Genomic DNA, 15,966 nt, shown 5'->3' with positions numbered 1-15,966 from the left:
GATGTAAACAGTGATAGTCTAACCGTCTGCTGTACGCATATCATTTGGACGCCTTCTAGAATATTTATGACTATTTAATTTTTCATTACCAACACAAAACTTTAAAATATCATAATACTGAAAAAAGCCAAAATCAAAATTGTTCCGATTATTAGGATTTTTTTTTTTATTTGGAAGTAAGTTGTAAGTTGTCGCTGTATAGCATATTGGTGTCTAATTTACATCCTATTAGATAGTATTTCAAATATCACTTTATTAATTTGTTTAAATGTGGACCTTCACCAGAACTTTTGTAGTAGAGTGAAAAAGTCCACAATAAGAATTGAATGCGTCGAAATAACATACAACTCGTTCTTTCTCCTAAACAAACGACATAAAATTGGCTCACACTCACAAAATTGTTAACTTCTAAGAAATCATTCAATAATTCCATATGTTGGGACATATTTGATTTTATTGACAATAAATTTTGGAATGTAACATAATTTGATTGCATCTCGCTATACGCAAAATATACTACGGGTATGATTGCTTTATTCATGTCTAATAATTGCCCGGCAAAGTAAAGTATTGCTGCTACGCGAAAGGACATAGTTATTGGAAATTCGATTTGATTTGTAATGACCTGAACTATTTGATTTAAAATCTTTTGAAATTATCTGCATCAGACGCTTTCCGCTGATAGCACTAGATAAACTATATAATGAAATTAGATTGCTACCATAAATTTGTGTTTTGTTTCACCTCGAACCATTCAATCACAATTATCAATGTGTATCTGTGATTTTTGCAATATCTTTGATATATTGTCGAGAATCGTGGACTAACGACCACTTCTCTGGCGTTAAACGCCACCCTAGCAGAATGTTATTGTTGTTGCGTTTGTATCATTTCAATGATATTTTTCTCTAAAATCTACAAAATTGCCTTAATTTCTAATAAATGCACTTTGTGTCAGACTGTTTAGAACAGGTTAAATGCAAGGTCGTTGTGTTCTTAACGTTCCATCACTCGAACGAAATCAATGTGGCGCCTTTACGGACGTTGCTACCTTCAGCGTTAGGTATTGCTTTAACAACTCCATCCTTTGCGGCTTTTAAAACGTGTTCCATTTTCATTGCAATCAGCACTGCTACCGGTGTACCAGCTTTTACAGTGTCTCCCGGCTTAACGAACAGCTTGTCGAGCACTCCGGGCATTGGGGCAGTTACACTGGATGCATCGACTCCACCCATCGAGCTTTCGGTAACGAGAAAACGGGGCTGAACAATTTCTGCACCAATCATGCCGTTCTAAAATAACAGAAAAGGAATTATATTAAAAAAATCCATATACGCTGGACGAGCTTAGTTTACACAGTTACCTCATCGAAAAGGGAAATATTTTCTCCCGAAATAACGGCGTTGAAGCACGACACGTGTCCCTCGATATTAGTTTCCAACAGGAATCGGTTAGCGTATGGTTTGCGCCGTACCGTTACCTTCATCCATTCGCCATCATCCACACGGACGGAGTAGCTGCCGTCGTTATCTGTTTCGATGGTCACAATGTGTTCCATGGCACCAACTTTTATTTTGATGGAACGTGGTACACGATAGTTTGGTCGGAATCCGTACTCTACATCAAATGGCCCACATGTTTTTGCTCCCAAGCTGGCGCCAGATTGAACCCGTTCGTTGAGTGTATGCGCTAACGCCATCTGAACTACCTTTGTGGCTGGTATCACCTTTTTCGGGAAAAGTGTAGCCGTGTGCTGCTCAATGAATCCCGTGTGTACATCTGCAGCCTGGAAATGCTCATGTCGTGCCAGATCGATCAGAAAGTTTATGTTGGTCTGCAAACCAGCAATTTGATAGTTTGTCAGTTGCTCGATTAACAACTGCAAACTGCTAGCACGATTTTCTCCCCAAACAACTAGCTTTGCTATCATGGGATCGTAATGGATGGACACCTCGTCTCCTTGGCGAACACCGGTTTCTACGCGGGTAGTATTTGATGTTTCTGGCGTGGAAAGATAATCCAATGGTCCTGCACCAGGGAGAAAGCCCCCCGCGGGATCTTCGGCATAGATACGAGCTTCAAAGGCGTGACCCCGCTTGACAATGTCTTCCTGCGTTACCGGAAGACGCTCCCCTGCAGCTACCTTTATCTGCCATTCTACCAAATCAGTCCCGGTAATCATTTCCGTGATGGGATGCTCCACCTGTAGCCGAGTATTCATTTCCATGAAGTGAAATGAAAGATCTTCCTTATCCAGGATGAACTCAACCGTTCCGGCCCCGACGTAATTGACGGCTTTCGCAGCGCGAACCGCGGCCTCTCCGAGCTGTTTGCGCAACTCTTCCGACAGCCCCGGAGCAGGTGCTTCTTCTATGATCTTTTGATGCCTCCGTTGCACCGAACAATCGCGCTCGTAAAGGTAGACTGCGTTGCCGTAATGATCGGCAAACACTTGCACTTCAACGTGCCTTGGAGATCGCACGTAACGTTCTAATAGCATGGCACTATCACCAAAAGCTTTCTCCGACTCCGTACGGGCAGACTGCAGCATGGGCATAAAATCTGCTTCAGTTTCAGCGATACGCATACCTTTGCCTCCTCCACCGCGAACTGCCTTGATCATTAGCGGAAACCCAATCTTCGTCGCCTCTTGCATAAGCTTCTCGTCGGACTGATCCTCTCCGTGATAACCGTTGATGATCGGTACGCCAGCAGCAGACATGATGTGTTTGGAGGTGCTCTTAATACCCATGTCTCGAATGGCACTTGCCGGCGGACCGATGAACGTAACTTGTTCTTGTTGGCACAGTTCCGCAAACTCCACATTTTCCGATAAGAATCCGTATCCGGGGTGAATAGCTTGACAACCGGCCTTCTTGGCAACTGCCAGAATTTTATCGCCACGAAGGTACGACTGTTGCGAAGCGGCCGGGCCAATGTTGTATGCTTCGTTTGCTAGCTTTACGTGGAGTGATTTTTCATCCGCATCGGAAAAAACAGCAACAGTACGAATGCCAAGACGGTTTGCCGTCCTCATCACACGACACGCAATTTCTCCCCTGTTGGCTATCAACAGTTTGTTGATTTGACGATGCACCACCTTTTGGCTGGCATTGCTGCAAGTGGTTGCGAAACGACGGGACCTTTGAAAGCATAAAAATAATAGAACGGCTAAGTTAATTTATCGAAACACTCAAAACAATCGACATCTCCGGGGATTTGCACGATTACGTAACAGTAGGGGCCATTTCACTGGATTCAACGGCAGATTTATCAGCCAGAATAGACATCAACCAAACTTAAGAAATTGTCTCTTTATTTACTTACCACGAGGCCATGGTCTGCATTTTGTGCAGCATTTTGGTTTCGTCGTTATTTGCTGATAATTGTTTATTTACAGCACTACAGGGACAGCGCAACAGGTAAATTGGCACGCATGCGGAATGTGACCAAGATTAATAAGACTGCCGGCCGACAGTTTGTTTCGACATGTCTCCGTTTGACAATGAACGTTTTATGACGTTTTTGATATTTTTTTTTAAATTTGACTACAGTGATCTACAAAAAACAGCAGCAAAAAAACAACATATCTTTCCAATATGTTTTGTCAACATTAACTATTGATAACAAAAGGTAAAGTTTGTGATAAATAATTCATAAGGCATAGTTCAGCTATACTTTCAATCAATAATGCATGATGCCTCACGTACTCTCTGCTAGCTTGACGATTATAAAGTAGATAACTTTTTAGCAAAAATCATTATTGATCCATCTACGGAGCAACGGATGCTCCTATTCATTAGACCAGAGGTCTCTTATACGGCCTGCCGTCTTCTTTTAATCAAACTGTGTGAGTTTCATCTTTTGTTACAAAAAAGCTGAAAAAATTGCTCACCGCTCGAGTTTTCTTCGCTAGTTTCAACTACAATTTCTTTACCTATCCCATATTACAACCGCTTTGGTGTCTTGGCCTGACGCAGGAGTGTCCAGCATCACTCACGGTCTCGAGCCATAGCCTGCAAATCTTATAATCATCTAAAAAAACAATAAACCGCTTTCTTAAACAATTGGTTAAAAATCAATCTTTCCTAAGAAGCCACTATAATAAAACAGCATGTTAGAACCGTGTTGTTTTTACTTCTTCCACAGCAAATAGTGATTTATTCCCATGTTAAATCATACACTCGGGATTATACGATGTTGCTGCTTCAACACTGACTACCATAGTAAATTAGCTAATTGTAACGGAGGCATGCCGGGTTCTGATCCTTTGCGGAATCCTGAAACAAAACAACCACCATTAGTTCATTTCATCAATAGACGCATACGCAAGAACACCCCACAGAACAGATTGTTATGTAAACGTGTATTCTTACCTAAATACAACAGCGTCGGAATGAAACCCCAGTGAAAGGAAGTTTTCACCACCTCAAAGACAACTCCAATTCTTTCCTTAACGCCTGGAGATAGCATTTTGCTGGGAAAGTTACGAAATGTGCTTCTTCTTCGAGCGACTTTGGAACAACAAGCAATTGTGAAAACACGATGCGGTGGTATGTGACAATTACAAGATTGCAAAATAGAAGGCTGGATCACTCGAATCGTTTTGACGGCTTGCTCTGTAATTCGTCCAATCAAATTCCAACGCAATCACTTGATGTGCCGTAAGTGCTGCTTGTTTAATTTACGTTAATATTATTTCTTTTAATATAATAGTAATTTAAACAGTTTTTAATCAAATTAGAATGTAATTTTTGTTGATTGTTCTCTATAGTAACCTTGTGCATAGCCCCTTTATGCCAAAAGTGACTTTTGTTTTTTTTTAGGTTTTGCAGATGCTGTCACTTCGCAAGCATTGAAGGGCCTCTGTAGAGTGCAATTGTTCTTCTGATTTTATTTCCGACCCCGTGAAGGTTGCTCCCAGTCAGTATCTTTTGTATCACATATTTAACTTTACTAGAATTCATTTATTGGCATATATCGTGTTAATAAGTGTAGCATATTGTGTGTAGTTCATATAAATAATGTTTTGCTTGTACAGCACAAAGTGATATTCCCGAAATTTCGGAGACATTCTAGCGATGTCCAATATTGTTACATAAAAATTGCATGAAAAGTGTTGCTAGTTTTTTTTTCATAACAATATTTCTTCCAGTACATTTAAGCAACTTTACGATAACTTAGTTGCCCAAAAGTATCTCTAACTCAAGTAGCGTTCAATATTAATCTGTGCTCGTTGATTCAATTGAAGAGAGAATACAGCCGCAATGTCCGGTCTTTGTGATTACATATTTGCCTGCACCATTTGGCGAACATAACAGAAGCACGATAAGTTTGATTTACGTTGGTATCACTTTTATGGTTTCAGTTGCACCCGGACGTACAGGGAAGATTCCCGTAAAACATCACACGGCAAGCCAGCAACAGTACGGGAAGACAAAAGATGAAATCGACACAGGTCATGCGATATGCCGTTCGCCTAAACTGTGCACAGGTAAGTTTAATACCGCAAAATGTATCCCATTTCTTTAATGTCGTCTACACTTCGCTTGAGACTAGCCTCTGATTCTCCAGCTTTTTGATTCTTTGATTCTGATTCTCCAGATTCTCCAACTACAGTTGTAACCTGAAATGCGTAGTATGGCTTTCTATCTAGAATGCAATACCGTGAAACTCATCTTGCTATTGTAATTTATTCAAGATTCAGCACATTCACTTGATCACGTGATGTTCATGTATAATAATCCAGTTTCAAGGTGAACGTGAAATGTACCACACTAAGGCTTTCAAGAACTTTATGAAAAAAGATTCTTGCCTTGATTGAGTTCAGCTACGTCCCACGGCGAAATCCTACGACGCCGATCATTAAGTTCACTACAGGGTTTATGTGTATACAGATTTAATCACATTCCGATCAATAACAAATCATAAATCAGCGTTAGTATACGCTTCTAGCAAGATTATTATGCACGACGTCATTAGCACTGTTTCAGTTTGTTCATCAGCTGAACTTCATGAGGATAAAAATAGGCAGGATTTGCAAAAATGTTTTACCTTGACATTCACGTTTTGCTATTAATAACGTTCCTCCTACGCTTCTCTGTTTCTATTATCGCGCATTGGTGCGACACCAGAACAATTGCATACGACAAATAAACGTAGTATTCTTGTTTAAATTTTCCTTCTCTGTTTATTTCGTTTGCAGGTCAACGAAGTGGCGAGCAAGTCTACGGATCGGTATACCACCAGATCAGCCGCTTTGCTCGCGGCACTTGGCATTGGGCTGTCTTCGTTTAGTATGAAACAAATGCTAAGCAAACAAACTAAAAGAAAGCTGTAAAGCTGAAGAAAGATGTAAGCTATTTTGCCATACTGTAAAACTTTCTTCGTTCACTCCGATCCTTCCACGAAAGTGGTAACAAATTTTAAGTAATGCTGCGTACCGCTGCACTACACGATACGATGGATATAATAAGCATGTAGCTGACTCAACGATGACTACAAACTGTTCCGGTGTTTTACTCAACTTCAAATTGCAAAAGCACCTTAAGCTGGCAACAAAAAGATACAACATTCAAAAAGGTCATCCTAAACTATTCGAACTATTTTGGCGCATCCCCAAATGGCAATGGCTCTGTTAATAGGGCACGCGACCAGCACGACTCCAAAATAATATTGAAGAAAATAGGTTCAAGACCGTCCGCTTCGTTAACCTAACATTTGCCGGTTAGTAACGTACGGTTAAACATTTGAATAATGTTTTCAACAAAAACCATAGTCATTAAATTGCTTTGCAAGAAACTATACGCTCGTAATGCGTTTGACTCGATGGAGACTTTATAATTTAAATACAGTCGTTAGGAGTGCTACTCCATACCGTAACATCACGGAATGCGACATTACGAATGGTTTACTCATGTGAAATGATGCAAGTTGAACCTAGGCATCGTAGTTATAATTATGACTCGCCAGCAAAGGTTTTCCTTCCTTAAAAACGGCAAACAAAAGAATGGCTTAGGTAGATAATTTGATGATGGAACCAGTAAAGACTGCAATGCAAAGAAAGGATTTAAACGCATATACATTTACACATATCCAGTAATACGCGGGAATTGACGATTGCCAGACCAGGAATAATGGAATTCGGTATGATTACCCACAAACAGAATTCAAATGAATTCTTGGTAGCAAAGCTAAACCCCAAAGCTGTTTTGGAGTACAAGTATAAGTATCGTGCATGATGGAGGGTATTCAGTTTAACTGAAATGCGAAGAAAACAGAATCCTAAGATATGTGGCTACATTTCACAGGTTTGATTTTCAAACACATTTAAGATAGGCCGGATTCGGTGTGATAGCTAGAAAGATAAATAAACAAATTGATATCATTGCTTAATCATCTAGTACAAAGCATTCGTACTGAACTTTCGCAGCACGCTAACACAATTTTCTAATTGTATAAGATAAAACATGATGACAATTTCAGTATTTGTCTAGCGACGATTCCAATCGATTCAGTTTCCTGTTGAAAAACAAAAAACTAATGCACTCAAAGACTCAAAAAAAACGTTCAAAGTGTATTACTATTGACAGTAGTTACAATGCCTACTAGTCCATCTTCTGGTTTTCCCTGTTTTGATGCATGCGGTTGTTGCACGAGTTTCAAGTAGTTTCTATTCATTATGCATAAGAGGGGATGCCGCTACTTTCACGCTCCCAAGTATACATTTGTATGAAGCAACATATTACTGTTTGCACTTTACTAACATGATGTGTATTGTGTGCTTTCCCGAAAACTTTTTAAACTTGTTGCCTTGCGCAAGGGTATTCACCATTCGCTTGCGTGCTGCTTGGTTTTATTCTTTTTTTTTTTAATATTCCCCACAGTGATACCGGTTTCCGGAGCAAAACCAACACCATCTCACACAAATCTGTCCAATTTGGACGGAGAGCGCTTTGCGTGTTTGTGTTGGAAATGCAACTGCAGAAGTGCGGGTCGCATCTGGGGAGAGCAAAATCGCTAAAATGTGCTCTGCACTTCCACGCCGCTTTTTAATACATCGCATCACTTCTGTGGCAGTGTTGTGTTCCGACGATTTTGAGTGTGAGTGAAGTTTTCTCCTCATTGTTCTGTTTTTTATATGTTTCGTTCGGTTCAGCAGAAGTGTTTAATCAGTTTATAGCAAGGGAAACAACAAAAACATTTGAGTATTGGAGACTAATCTACAAAATAAATCAAAATGGTGAGCTATCTCTCGAAGCGGCACATCCTACCATATGCAGGCAGTGGTGCAAGATTTGTGATGCTATCTTTCTCACAGCTTACTGGATACCGGCTGTTGGCGGACTCGTTCCACGCGTTTGCAGTTCTCTATTTGCTGTTCAACATTTGGCGCACCAAGTCCTGCTTTGGCGTATCGGGGAAAACACAAATCCTGTACATTACGGTATTTGCGACGCGCTATGCCGACCTGGTCACCTTTCCAGCCACCTACAGTGTCTATAATGTGATGATGAAGACGCTTTTCATCAGCGTAACGCTAATAACCGTGCTGGTCATGCACAGCGTCTATCGCAAAACGTATGACCGGGAAAATGATACCTTCTACAATGAGTTTCTCATATTGCCATGCTTTGTGATCGCTCTGTTTGTCAACTATCGCATGGAAGCGTTCGAAATATTGTGGTCTTTTTCGATCATGCTCGAAGCGGTCGCTATACTGCCGCAAATGGATTTAATCTGCAAAACGTTTCACGTGGAGCCATGGTTCAAGTGTTATCTGTTGCTGCTCGGCTCGTACCGCGCGCTCTACGTATTGCATTGGGTCGATCGGTACGGCCAGTACGGTCTCTACGATCCATTGGCATTTATATCGGGTGGTATTCAAACAGTACTGTTTGTACTGCTTGCGGTGCGAATTGCAACCCTTAAACATCGAGAACGCATTGTTACGGTCAGTACGATTTGTTAGTTTGGATAGGCTTATAACTAGCCCCATACACAGCCAACGTTACGAAGTTTTCAGTTTCACTGTTCGCGTTCTATGTAACTTCATGAAACTACGCGTTGAAATAACAATAAAGTCTAGAATTGCAAACAAATCCTTACAAATATAATATGCTGTTTGATGTTGAATTCATCATGTCTGTTGTTGAGCATTCACGTGTTCATGCATGTTGCTCAGCGGTTTCTTCTCTAGAATTTTCGGTTTTTTGTTTTTATTAAGCGTAAAAAAACACGGCGAATCTCCTGTGATTCGTAAAGCACGCATTTTATATACTTTGTTATAAAATATTCCACAAAATTGAAGTTAATCATATTTATGAGCGACAATTTATTATTATTTATTTAAAACTATTTTATTCTGATTCGTATTGGACAAAAGCGATTTTTGACCCAGTGTGCCGGTAGAATAGCTTATTGAAATACCTTGGTAGAATTGACAGTTGTCATATACGTCAACGCCATTTTAAGAATAAAGAAAAACACAAAGAAGAAGAAGAAGTGTTTACACGTCAGTCGGTCGGTGTCCGGTCGCTTACATATTTCCAGTAAAAAAAAGCCCAAAAGTAGTGAAAAATCCCATTTCCGTACTCCTTCATCTCGATCCCTTCGGATCCGGCTGATTTGCTGCAAGCAGAAACCTCGGAGGGCTGCTTTTACCAAACCTGCCGGCAACGCGACTACGTGTGCAGAACGCAACCCCTTGTCTGGCCTGCGTGTATATGTTCGTGTCATCCTATCTCCAGCGGACCACCTCCTTCTGTACTGTTGAACCATTCTGAAGTCTTCTTTTCCATAGAGCCAAAAACAAACCAACCACCAGCGGACTGTTGGAAAGATACGCGGATCGGGCAAACCAGACGAGGAAGACCATTCCTTGCCCATATTACACCAAAGCTGCCCCACGATTGTACCTAGAACCTTGCAAGGGAGTGGAGTAATTTGCAAAAAATGAATATTTTCAGATTGGCCGGCGATTTGTCGCATCTGCTTGCAATAATTTTGCTGTTGATAAAGATATGGAAGACGAGATCATGCGCTGGCATATCGGGCAAATCGCAGATCCTCTTCGCCATCGTCTACATTAGTCGCTATTTGGACCTGGTGACGACGTTCATCAGCGTGTACAATACCTTCATGAAGCTGGTCTTCATCAGTACCTCCGTGGCCACAATTTATCTGATGTATGTCAAGTTTAAAGCAACGTACGACCACAACCACGACTCTTTCCGCATCGAGTTTCTGCTCGTTCCCTGCTTCCTGCTGGCCCTGTTGATTAACAACGCGTTTACCCCACTGGAAATCTTGTGGACCTTCTCCATCTACCTGGAAGCGGTTGCCATACTGCCCCAGCTGTTCCTGGTCAGCAAAACTGGCGAAGCGGAAAGCATCACCAGCCATTACCTGTTCGCCCTGGGATCTTACCGTGCGCTATATCTGCTGAACTGGATCTACCGATACTACGCCGAGGGCCATTACGATCTGATTGCCATCTTTGCCGGCGCTATCCAAACGATCCTGTACTGCGACTTCTTCTATCTTTACATTACAAAGGTTCTTAAGGGCAAGAAACTTCAGCTGCCGGCGTAAGTGCATTTGTTCAGCAGCAGTAGCAACAGTGATGCAATGGATGAGGAATAAACAAGAACTATTCCTGTGTGCGGATGTACCATTAGCCACGACGTGAAACAATACATTTACAGTTTAACTTTGCACCCAGGCCATCATTGCATTACGGTCAGGATGAATAAACGAGATAGAAAAGGAGGAACCGTTGCGCCAGTGAATTTAGCTGTGGTGATCAAACGATCACCACTTTTCATACAAATGAACAGACTAAACTATTGGTCCACTTAAGGACAGTTCAAATAACAGCGCGACTTTAACTTTAGTTTTACATCTCTACTAACCATTCTTACGTTTTCCGTTAAGTAGCTATTCTCGCGCTACACACTCTTCCTGCTACTTGTGTAATTGTGTATTTCTAGGCTTAGATGAAGAAATGTTAAGACGCAGAGGAAGAAATATTGCTACAGATTGCATATGATGTGTAGGGAGAGAGAAAAAAAACCCTTACCATACTATTTCGCACAGTTAGCATGCAAGAGATACATTCAATAAATATCGGAAAGCTGAAAACAATCGAAATTTCCACTCGACTTCAAAGCAACACTTTTTTCCCCTTTATTTTGTATTCGAATTTGCTGAACTTTGTTAAGACTGTGTTTCATCATGCCTTTGGCTCTGTGAGGTTGAGGCTTGTACGTTAAATTAACCAGTAAACATGATTTTTCCCCTCTGTTGTTTTATTACATGTATTAAACCACAGAGTCAAATTATACGAATGATTTAAGGATTAAGCAACAAGAAGTATTTTCCGTAAGCGTATTCCGAGCTCCGTTTGTTGCATTTCAGTGATTGTTTTTTTAGTTGATTTATTCTCTTCCCCCTAATCAGGATCATTTAATAATAAATGTAAAATAACTCGTAACTCGCTTTTTATTCCTGTCTTAACGAACGAACAGAGCTAATGAGAATCAAGATCATTGTGCAAACAAGAATGATCATTGCACATGTGGTCGCATTTGCACAGATGTTTAAGTCATTGGCTTTCGTCATGAAAGCTATGCCCAGCCCCATTGTAATACATTATTTTTTCCTCTATTCAAGACTGAGCGATAGTTAGTGGGTGATCTTTACTCGTTCGCCACATTTATGTACAGATGCATGAATGTTAGTAGTGTAGTTTTTGAGAATGTGAAACAATCTGTTTTATCTACACAACGAGTTAACAATTCCTTTGGCAGCATCTGTACCAAGTGCTTCAGTGTCATCCATGGTAATCGAAGTTGTCGCCAATTATGATTACAAATGCTTTCAATTGTAATTTATGTTGGAAATCGATTTGAGTGGAAATCGAAAATGCCTCATGTTAATAACTAAAACATGATGAATTTAAATGCTTGAAATAATTGTAGCATTTTTTGTTAATGGGAATGCTATGCGCCTGAAAGTATTTATTATGGTTACTTGTTTGAGTTTTACTAGTTTTGGTAAAAATATGTTGCATATTCGTTACAATAATCAAAATAGAAAATTCTCAATGGAAACATTCAAAATTAGGAAATTAAATTTATTCAAGCAATATGATTATTGATTGCATACCTTTAGGCGCACACCCGTACTGATCAATGGTACTGCTAACCCTGTAAAATACCATCAAACATTTTGCTAGCAAGTTGGTTCGATTCCCTAGCCGCAAAATTAAAGATTTTGGACGTCGTGTGGACGCAGGGTTTACGCCCTAGCCGCAAAATCGGGTTTGCCGCGAATTTTGACCAAGCGAAAATAAAAATTAAGCCATTTTAATGGGGCGAACACACACACACACACACACACACACACACACACACACACACACACACACACACACACACACACACACACACACACACACACACACACACACACGAATTATGGCTGTTGATTATGGGTGGGAAAATTATGGTTATGACTTCTGTTTCACTTTCGCTCACAGACGATGATGTTCCGTTTTGGATGATTTGCTTTCTCAACAAGTTGTTGGCGCAAATCTGTGGTTGTTGCTGCTCTTTCTCGCACGTGAAGGAGTTTTTTTTGTCCTTGTTTTTGCCGTGTGTGACATTGGCTGCGAATCCTCTTGATGCGTTAAAGGAAGTTAAGTTAGTTAAAGGGTAAATTGTTAGATGCAATGGCTCTGGCACACCAAACGATGTACCAATTCGTGCATGTTTTTGTGCCACACTGTACCTAACGCGTTTTGTGACTAGCACAACTACAAACACAGTATTATGATGTTTGCAGATTTGGGACATATTTTGGTAAACTTTTTATGCGGTTGAGCAACAATGAAATGCCGCATATTGCATATCCTTTCAACCAAACGGCAACCTGCTGCAATCTTTTAATCGTCACTCTGGTGCTCTCTTCGACCAGCGCCCCGACTCATTGAACGCATGCTGTGATGAGACCGGTTCCTACGAGACCGGACGAGATCGATTCTTATCCGGACCATTCCCCAGATAGCAGCGACTATCCGATAGCGTGATTTTAGTAAGGTTAAGAAGTCGTTTCAGCCCTGTCTACAGCATTGTTCGTTACGTCAAAGTAGAAAATTTGTACGGGAGGTTATGAGCTTGCAATGCCGCACGCGGCCTCGGCACGTGGGGGATGGCGAAATCACCTGTACAACAAAGAGAGCAGGGAAATGGCAGGGAGTTGTGGGGTCTTATCGGGCATGGGCTGCAATCAACCAAGTGGTTCCATGGAGCGCTGGTATGTGGTCAGCGAGTGCGCTAGGTAGTTCGGCAGGCGCCAATCCGACCCGTGGGTGCAACGAGTTCGAGTCGACACGAATGAACTGGATGGTTTAGGGATGGTTCCGACAAAAAGGATTAAGAAGGATCCTAACGGATCCGCTTAGTTTGCGTACTGCTTAATCCGCCCGCACAGGGCATGTTGCTAAGTCGTGCGAGTTGACGTGACCTCTTTCTAATTGGTTTACCCCTAGCGAGATAGGCAGTCCTGGGCCTCTAGGATCAAACGGGGCTTGAATGCAGGACGGTCATGTTGTTGTGTTGTGTTCGGGTAGTACGACAACGAGGGGTAGCCAAATCCAGCCAAGCCATGCATAAAATGCGGGGACGCGTGGAGCAGCGGGTGAAAGGACCGGCTGCATCACCGGCATTTGAGGCTCCCGGGGGCCGGTCGCCACAGCCAATCCACGCATCCTGCGCCAGGACAGCGACGGACTAGAACAAAACTTTCTATGCCATCCTCCAGGCAGCGACATGGCCGCGCAGCACCATCCGCAACGATAATGCGTCTCCAAAAAAGGCGAGAGAAGGAGCAAGCCAGGCAAAACGAGCGATGCGTGCGTCAGCCAAGCCGGGGCGGGTCGCTCCTCGCTTACAGCATCGAGCGAGAGGCGGGGGAGACGTTTCTTTTTTCTCTTCCGAACAGTAGACCCCGGTAATTAGGATTAAAAGGGTACACCATGGTGGGTAAATCCTAACCTTCAATCCGGTGGGAGGGAGAGAGCGGTGGGAGAAGATTGGATGATTTATACATTATTAAAGAAAAACATAATGGAAAGACAATATGTGTTCAATGATATGCCTCATTTTAATATTTGACCTTCCGTTGACTTTAACTAAGCATTGGTTGGCTTAACATGAGCGGACTAGCGCATTGAAAGATCTTTTGTTTAAATTGTTTTTTTTTTTGCACAGGTGCAACTAACTGCACTAACGAATAACATAAAACCAGTACGAAGCATGCATTCAATCGATCCGACAAATAGCTCGAACGGTAAATCGATTCCATCCAAACGACAACTTGCGCGTTGATCAAATCCAGATTCGAACGACGGCGCTCTAGCCAACGGGCAATGCATCAGCAGCCAAAAAAACAGGAAGGAAAAAAAACAATAACCTTTAGTCAAGCGTGCTCACACAACGTCAAGCATTCGCAAATAACTGCTGGGAGAATGAAGGAGGTGGGGAAGTGACGTCACTGAAAACACGTATGATCTAGAACGGATAAACGGATAAAGAAGACAGCAGATAAGCGATATCACTCCCACCACCACTATCATATGAACAGCTGGTGTGATCGCAACTACCGACCAGGAAGGAGTAAGGGGGAGGGCAAGATTTTTTTTCTAGCCATCCATAAAATTTATTTTTTGTGGCTGCTATTCGATACAACAACCCTGGGAAATCCTTCACAATTTTTGCCATAAAACCCGTCTAAAAAAATATGCTTGGTCGAGTAACCTCTTAAACCGGACGTCGTGTGGACTTCAATTTTGCGGCTAGGGTACAAGTTCACAGCCCCAGAGCCCTCACACTAAAGAGCTTGGGAGCCTTGGCAGTTTTTTCACCCCTAGTTTTAGCAGTTATAATTATAGCACCCAGAGAGCAGGTATAACATTGCAAATTATAGCTTACTAAACAAGTGAATTTTGAGATTTCATTTTTTTAAATACACAAAAGTTGGAAAAGTGATCTTATTGTCAAATAACACCACAAAAAAATAAATGAATGAAAAATAAATATTTTATTAAATATCTTAAGATTTCGCAGATGATACTATTTGCAATCCTCGCAATGTTTGACGGGGAGCGCTTGGTGCTAGTGCAATTTGAAATATAAATTCGTACTTATATACTTGTTCGTTCTTTCCATGCTCATCGTAACACTCATTGTTACTCATTACAAGAGCAAATCATAAAAGAAAAAAATGTCTCACCGTGGCATGTTCTCAGCTCGTGTCCTTAGGATTGGGAATGCGATACACGGTGCTATAATAAAATTACGATGTTCGTCACACGGATAAAAAGCTTACAAATTCGCTTAAGCGACTGGAAACTTACAAATTCATACAAAAAATTCGAAAGCTATGAAAGCTTCACTGGTTTGTTCAATAGATGCCGCTTTTTTCTCATCGCTATATGTGTGTCCTTTTTTAACGTATTTTGCCTACATTCAATGGTTCATAGTTTTTTTCATCATAATTTATTTTAATTTCCACAATTAACTACAAAATAAAGCAGTGACAATGCCTTCGGTTGAGACACAAAAATGTATATGTTGAAAACGTAAACCAGACTAGTGATTTTGTGTACTTTTTGTTCTATTTTTGTAACTTGTACTTCTTCGACTTAATATTTTTTTGACTATTATCACTATGTATTTCTATTCTTCTTAGGGGCGGTCCCGTGGTACAGTCGTCAACTCGAACGACCCAATAACATGCCCGTCACGGATTCAAGCCTACAATGGACCGTTCTCCCGTAGCAAGGCTCTGGCTGCGTGGTAATGGATTACGTTTCGAAACCCTGTATAGGCAGGCATGTCCGACGTTACACCAAATAGAAGAAGACTTCCAATCTTCATATACTAAATTCTAATCTTTTGTGGG

General features: G+C 41.3%; 5 protein-coding genes across 6 annotated transcripts; 3 read left to right on the top strand and 2 right to left on the bottom strand.

Moving 5' to 3' along the window:
• Positions 1-432: 432 nt before the first annotated feature.
• Positions 433-3,513, bottom strand: LOC120899819 (methylcrotonoyl-CoA carboxylase subunit alpha, mitochondrial). Its single transcript, XM_040306049.1, has 3 exons — positions 3,328-3,513; positions 1,364-3,143; positions 433-1,292 (listed from the first exon to the last, which is right to left on the bottom strand). The coding sequence occupies exons 1-3, from the start codon at positions 3,357-3,359 to the stop codon at positions 1,008-1,010; spliced, it is 2,097 nt and encodes a 698-aa protein (XP_040161983.1). The 5' UTR covers positions 3,360-3,513; the 3' UTR covers positions 433-1,007.
• A 615-nt stretch (positions 3,514-4,128) lies between these two features.
• Positions 4,129-4,571, bottom strand: LOC120900821 (mitochondrial import receptor subunit TOM7 homolog). The gene is made up of 2 exons (XM_040308306.1): positions 4,377-4,571; positions 4,129-4,280 (listed from the first exon to the last, which is right to left on the bottom strand). The coding sequence occupies exons 1-2, from the start codon at positions 4,471-4,473 to the stop codon at positions 4,219-4,221; spliced, it is 159 nt and encodes a 52-aa protein (XP_040164240.1). The 5' UTR covers positions 4,474-4,571; the 3' UTR covers positions 4,129-4,218.
• A 797-nt stretch (positions 4,572-5,368) lies between these two features.
• Positions 5,369-7,395, top strand: LOC120900820. Its single transcript, XM_040308305.1, has 2 exons — positions 5,369-5,494; positions 6,206-7,395. The coding sequence occupies exons 1-2, from the start codon at positions 5,444-5,446 to the stop codon at positions 6,338-6,340; spliced, it is 186 nt and encodes a 61-aa protein (XP_040164239.1). The 5' UTR covers positions 5,369-5,443; the 3' UTR covers positions 6,341-7,395.
• A 109-nt stretch (positions 7,396-7,504) lies between these two features.
• Positions 7,505-9,116, top strand: LOC120900818 (ER lumen protein-retaining receptor-like). Of its 2 annotated transcripts, XM_040308302.1 has the most exons (3): positions 7,505-8,103; positions 8,162-8,242; positions 8,321-9,116. In XM_040308302.1, the coding sequence occupies exons 2-3, from the start codon at positions 8,240-8,242 to the stop codon at positions 8,969-8,971; spliced, it is 654 nt and encodes a 217-aa protein (XP_040164236.1). In that variant the 5' UTR covers positions 7,505-8,103; positions 8,162-8,239; the 3' UTR covers positions 8,972-9,116. The 2 variants fall into 2 exon arrangements, with proteins under 2 accessions (XP_040164236.1, XP_040164235.1); XM_040308301.1 differs by having other exon boundaries at positions 7,505-8,242.
• Positions 9,117-9,471: 355 nt separating this feature from the next.
• LOC120900819 (ER lumen protein-retaining receptor) lies at positions 9,472-11,173 on the top strand. Its single transcript, XM_040308304.1, has one exon. It carries the CDS (start codon positions 9,955-9,957, stop codon positions 10,591-10,593), a length of 639 nt encoding a protein of 212 aa, XP_040164238.1. The 5' UTR covers positions 9,472-9,954; the 3' UTR covers positions 10,594-11,173.
• Positions 11,174-15,966: the final 4,793 nt, after the last annotated feature.

The sequence above is a fragment of the Anopheles arabiensis genome, chromosome 3 (assembly GCF_016920715.1).
Source record: "Anopheles arabiensis isolate DONGOLA chromosome 3, AaraD3, whole genome shotgun sequence".
In the NCBI taxonomy this organism is placed as follows: Eukaryota; Metazoa; Arthropoda; class Insecta; order Diptera; family Culicidae; genus Anopheles; species Anopheles arabiensis.
Note: the sequence above shows the minus strand (reverse complement) of the source record. Positions and strands in the feature narration are given on the sequence as shown.

Coding starts and splice junctions, on each gene's coding strand:
- LOC120900820 (XM_040308305.1), top strand. CDS start 5,444: ATGAAATCGACACAGGTCATGCGATATGCCGTTCGCCTAAACTGTGCA. Junction 5,495..6,205: donor TTCGCCTAAACTGTGCACAG/GTAAGTTTAATA, acceptor TTTCGTTTGCAG/GTCAACGAAGTGGCGAGCAA.
- LOC120900821 (XM_040308306.1), bottom strand. CDS start 4,473: ATGCTATCTCCAGGCGTTAAGGAAAGAATTGGAGTTGTCTTTGAGGTG. Junction 4,281..4,376: donor TCCGACGCTGTTGTATTTAG/GTAAGAATACAC, acceptor GTTTTGTTTCAG/GATTCCGCAAAGGATCAGAA.
- LOC120900819 (XM_040308304.1), top strand. CDS start 9,955: ATGAATATTTTCAGATTGGCCGGCGATTTGTCGCATCTGCTTGCAATA.
- LOC120899819 (XM_040306049.1), bottom strand. CDS start 3,359: ATGCTGCACAAAATGCAGACCATGGCCTCGTG. Junction 3,144..3,327: donor ATGCAGACCATGGCCTCGTG/GTAAGTAAATAA, acceptor ATGCTTTCAAAG/GTCCCGTCGTTTCGCAACCA. Junction 1,293..1,363: donor ATATTTCCCTTTTCGATGAG/GTAACTGTGTAA, acceptor CTGTTATTTTAG/AACGGCATGATTGGTGCAGA.